The sequence below is a fragment of the Sinocyclocheilus rhinocerous genome, unplaced genomic scaffold (genome assembly GCF_001515625.1).
Source record: "Sinocyclocheilus rhinocerous isolate Xijiao unplaced genomic scaffold, SAMN03320098_v1.1 scaffold1035, whole genome shotgun sequence".
In the NCBI taxonomy this organism is placed as follows: Eukaryota; Metazoa; Chordata; class Actinopteri; order Cypriniformes; family Cyprinidae; genus Sinocyclocheilus; species Sinocyclocheilus rhinocerous.
This window is the reverse complement of record NW_015628318.1, coordinates 188,664-193,408: the sequence shown is the minus strand read 5'-3', so window position 1 is coordinate 193,408 and position 4,745 is coordinate 188,664. Positions and strand designations below refer to the sequence as shown.

Here is a 4,745-nt window from a genome sequence, read left to right as displayed (position 1 = left end):
CTAATTTTATTTATTTTGATTTTGGGGGTAAAAAATGCAACACCTCGGGGACCTGAGCAAGTGGCTATTGGACTGCTTGCAAATCTGTGGTCGTGTTTGCCTTGCGGAAAAAAAAAAAAAAAAAAATTTTAAAAAATTTTTTTAAAAAAAAAAAAAAAAAAAAAAATATTGTGGTTACACTCAAAATCATATTTGAGACCTACACTACTATTGAAACATTTGTAATCACTACGAAAGAGTGCTTTAGAAAGAAATCAATACTCAGGATGCATTAAATTACAGTTAATTACATATTATTACAAATGACTATTTATATAAATAAACTCTGTTCTAAAAGTCTTTTGTGCTCACCAAGACTGTATTTGTTTGATCAAAATAAAGTAAAAATAGTATTATTGTTTAATATTATTACAATTTAAAATAATAAAAATTGTTTAATATATTTAAAATGACATTGATTCGTATAATGGCAAAGCTGATTTTTCTGCAGCCATTACTCCAGTTTTCAGTGTCAAATGATTTTTCAGAAATCATTCTAATAGGCTGATTTGCTGCTTAAGTGACATTTCTTATTATTATCAATGTTTAAAACACTTGTGCTCTTTAATGGGGAAGTCGTGGCCTAATGGTTAGAGAGTCGGACTCGTAACCCAAAAGGTTGCGGGTTCGAATCTCGTACCGGCAGGGATTGTAGGTGGGGGGAGTGAATGTACAGCGCTCTTTCCCACCTTCAATACCACGACTGAGGTGCCCTTGAGCAAGGCACCGAACCCCCAACTGCTCCCCGGGCGCCGCAGCATAAATGGCTGCCCACTGCTCCAGGTGTGTGTTCACAGTGTGTGTGTGTGTTCACTGCTGTGTGTATGCACTAAGGATCGGTTAAATGCAGAGCACTAATTCCTAGTATGGGTCACCATACTTGGCCACATGTCACTTTCACTCACTTCACTCACTAATACTGCAGAGGAAATGATGATTTATGCATACTTGCTGAATAAAGGTATTAATTGGTAGTGTATAAAAATAGTATGTACATTGTAGTGTATAAAAATATAAATATTTTTAAAAAAATGTTTTATTACTATTTAAATCAAATTACAAGCAATAATTGTCTTCAAAAATATACAAAAAATGTATTGGTAATTCCTAACATTTGAATGCTAGTGCAAGCTTCTCAAAACCCAGATTAAAAAAAAGAGGTATAACATGTGTCTCTCTTCCTGCAAGTCATTAGACAGCGAGATGCCCAGTGGAATTCATGTGTTTGCAGTTCTGCTCCATGCTCACCTGGCAGGACGGGCTATAAGAGCCAGACATTTCCGCCAGCAGGTCGAGCTCCAGCCACTAGCCTCAGACGATCAGTTTGATTTCAACTTCCAGGAGTTCCAGCCGCTCAGCCAGGAGAGGATCATCCTGCCTGTCAGTCAGAGTCCTTTTCAGTTTCATAATCTTCATTGCTCCATCTGAGGGTGAAATTGATGTTGCATTAATCATCAGATACAGTGAACCTCACAGTTTACTTTACCGACTTATGGAAAACCTAGAAATAGCAGGAAATTTCAAAATGGTGAATTCTAGGCTTGGGAAAATAATGGATAAATCAAATGGTCAAAAGGTGTGGCTTCTCACAAATTTCCAGGCCTTGTAAGAACTCCAGCATGGGTTATTAAATTTAGATGTGAGGGCTTTTATCCCTCACAGTCTCGTTTGGGTCAAATTAAATATGCTGTTTACTCTGACTAAAGTCTTTAGATTGTTTTCAGGGCTCCTAGTTTATAGCTGAGGGATTGATAGTGTTTTAGCAGTAAAGAATAGAGCAATTATCATTATCTGCTCCAGTGTCTCAGCCATAGCCAAGCACTTTGTATTACCTAAGAGTGGTGTAATAAATTCAACATGTTAAAGAGCACACACTGTGCATCTGCAGGACTGGTGTGTGTTTAAAAGTGCCCACAGGCGAGAGGTGACTCATGTGTGAATTGTGACTTGTTATCCTGTTCTGTTGTGTAATAACAATCAGCAAGGTTTTAACAGTTTATACTCAAATGAGTTTCAATGGCCTATTCTGTTTGACAAGCACCCAACAGTGAGCATAATAGATAAGCAAATGTTTTTTGTAATTTGCTTTTAATATCTACCATACCGTGTTAACCAACATGTTTTTCTGTCACCAGGGGGATTCTCTAATCACTGAATGTAGATACAACACTAAAGGCAGAATGAACATGACCTGGGTAAGATTAAGACTTCTAAAGCCTTTTATGCTTTTACTAACAACAATTATATAGATTTGTGTCATATAGTTTGGCTAGGTTTTCTTGTGAATTACACCAATTATAGAGTTATTCATGATAGAAATCCTGGTTAACAGCAAGCTTATTCAAACTGTTCAGTCATGATGTCTGATTTGTAGGCCATTCTAGGGGCTAAATTAACATGGCTTCCTTTGGGAATTTATAAAGGGATTTTTAAAAAATTTTAAGCATTTTTTTTTTTACTTTCTCATTTCATTTACCAGCTTAGTTCACCCCAAAATCAAAATTCTGTCTTGATTTGCTTGTGCCCCTTTTTTACAAGATGTAATATAAGTCTCAGGTGTCCCTAGAATGTGTCGGTGACTTTTCAGCTCAAAATACCACACAGATCATTTTCTATCATTGGCTATTTTCAGTGGAATAAGAAACAGGCTGTTTTCGTGCATGTATCTTTAAATGCAAATGAGCTGCTGCTCCCCACGACCCCACCCCCTTTTCCAGAATAGGGCTTTGCCTTTACAGCGCGTACTTCAGATACTCTGCCAAAAAACAGCTGTTTGGTTTTGATTATCATGTCTGTCATGCTGAAATCATGCGTTTTAAAGCCATGTCAATTTAAACTTCTGATATACTGTTTTCTGAGAGCACACATCTGAAACACATGCACAGAAAACGGCTGTCACATGGCATGTGAGTACTAAACATAGTTCTCTTTCATGTCTTACTGCACTTAAACTGTCAAATACACACAAGTTTATGTTAAAAACACACGAGTTACAAAAACACAGTCGGTTATGTCTGTGAAGGTAAACAGCTGGGAAAGAAATCGCATGTTTATAAGAACTGTGTATTAAGTCACAGCCGTGTAATATATGCTCTCTACGCTGTAAATATGACCCAAACAGTAAAATAAAAACAGAAAATCAGTCACTGCTCTTGACCGAATAACTTCCATAGCTTTAATAAGAAGACATTTCTTACTTGAATGCTGCTTTTAAATGCTCTAGTGTGAAGATAAACATGGCGGATTGTGTGCGGCTCACTCAGGGTGGGGTCTCTGCTAATACGGCAGTGTCCGTCAACATTCGTGGGCGGGGCCAGTAAAATGTGACATTGCATTTTACTGATTCTGCAAACGACTTGTTTTGAGACACCGCTTATAATTTATGGGAATTAAAAAAAGGAGCGGGTGGATTTTTATCATTATAGGGTGGATGTGTACACACACTGTCAACACACATTTATGTTCAAACAACATGTAAAAGTGAATTTTGCATATTAAGTGTCCGTTCATGTCATTCCAAACCTGTGTGACTGACTTTCTTTCTTCTGTTGAACATAAATAATATCTTAATATCACAGAAGAAAGACATACAGCTTTGGAACAACATTTCAAGACACAATTTTCGAATTACAAATTAGCTCAAATATAAATTGTTAACCTGTTATGTCTTTTAAAAAATTTAAGTTGCTAATAAGAATTACCATAAGGATGGCAGTTTACATGCTTGACAAATTGCTCAACCATTATAATCCAAGTGTAGTGTGTGTTATCTTGCTAGAAACAAAAACATTTACAAACAAAAAACTAAAATTTTAGATTAATTAAGCATTCTAAAAACTATTCAGAAGGAACCCACTGCACGACGATGCAAATCCTTTCCCACATTTTAGGACTACAAACTGAACAGCTCTATTAGAAAAACATCTTTGAATCTCTTTTTTTTCTAGCCGGTTTGTGAAAGACTGCAAGCTCTTTTGGCTAAACAATGTGTCTGCAAACAGCTGCAGGTCTCTGGAGATGGATCCAGCTGCTGACGTTTTCCCATACACATGTAGCCAGTGAGCTGCACTCCTGATAGGCTGAGCGGAGCTGCTTTTTCTCTGTAGACTGTCCACAATCCATAAACATCAGGGCCAAATCACTGGTGTTTTGGATTCATATTAGAGAGATCAAGATATATTTGCTGCTCTGTGCATGTCAGTTCAGCTTTGCTCAGTACTGGGCATAATTTGTCACAGGCCTCTGGCTGTAACAGTGATTCAGATGCATTATGTCAGTGTAGTATTTCAAGGTCTTGACCCTAGTAATGTGGAATTTTTTTTTTCTACAGGGAGGTCTTAGTACACGGGATGAGATGTGTTTGTCATATCTGCTGTACTACCCCAGGGTCAACCTAGCCAGGTGTGAAAGTTTACCAGAAATCACCGGCCAGCTTAAATTCATTGGGGTCAAAGAGATCCACGAGCCTGTTACGTAAGTCTGAGAAACCACTTCAGTGAAGGGTTTCTTTGTTAGTGGCACATATTAGCAGTGGTGTAATGTAACAAAGTAATAATACTTTGTTACAGTACTTAAGTATTTTTTGGGAGTATCTGTACTTTACTTGAGTTTTTATATTTCAGCCAACTTTTACTTTTACTCCACTACAATTCCTAATTAAAATGTATACTTTCACTCCGATACATTTCCCCGAAGCATATTCGTTA

At 37.1% G+C, this 4,745-nt stretch overlaps 1 protein-coding gene across 1 annotated transcript in view; it reads left to right on the top strand.

Annotated features, from left to right (window-relative positions):
* The window catches only part of moxd1 (monooxygenase, DBH-like 1), a 20,117-nt gene that overhangs the window by 10,339 nt on the left and 5,033 nt on the right, over positions 1–4,745 (top strand). Inside the window, exons 8-10 of the mRNA XM_016548877.1 lie at positions 1,228–1,419; positions 2,175–2,234; positions 4,370–4,512. Of these exons, the coding sequence (XP_016404363.1) occupies positions 1,228–1,419; positions 2,175–2,234; positions 4,370–4,512 (395 nt within the window). The remainder of the gene's footprint in view (positions 1–1,227; positions 1,420–2,174; positions 2,235–4,369; positions 4,513–4,745) is intronic.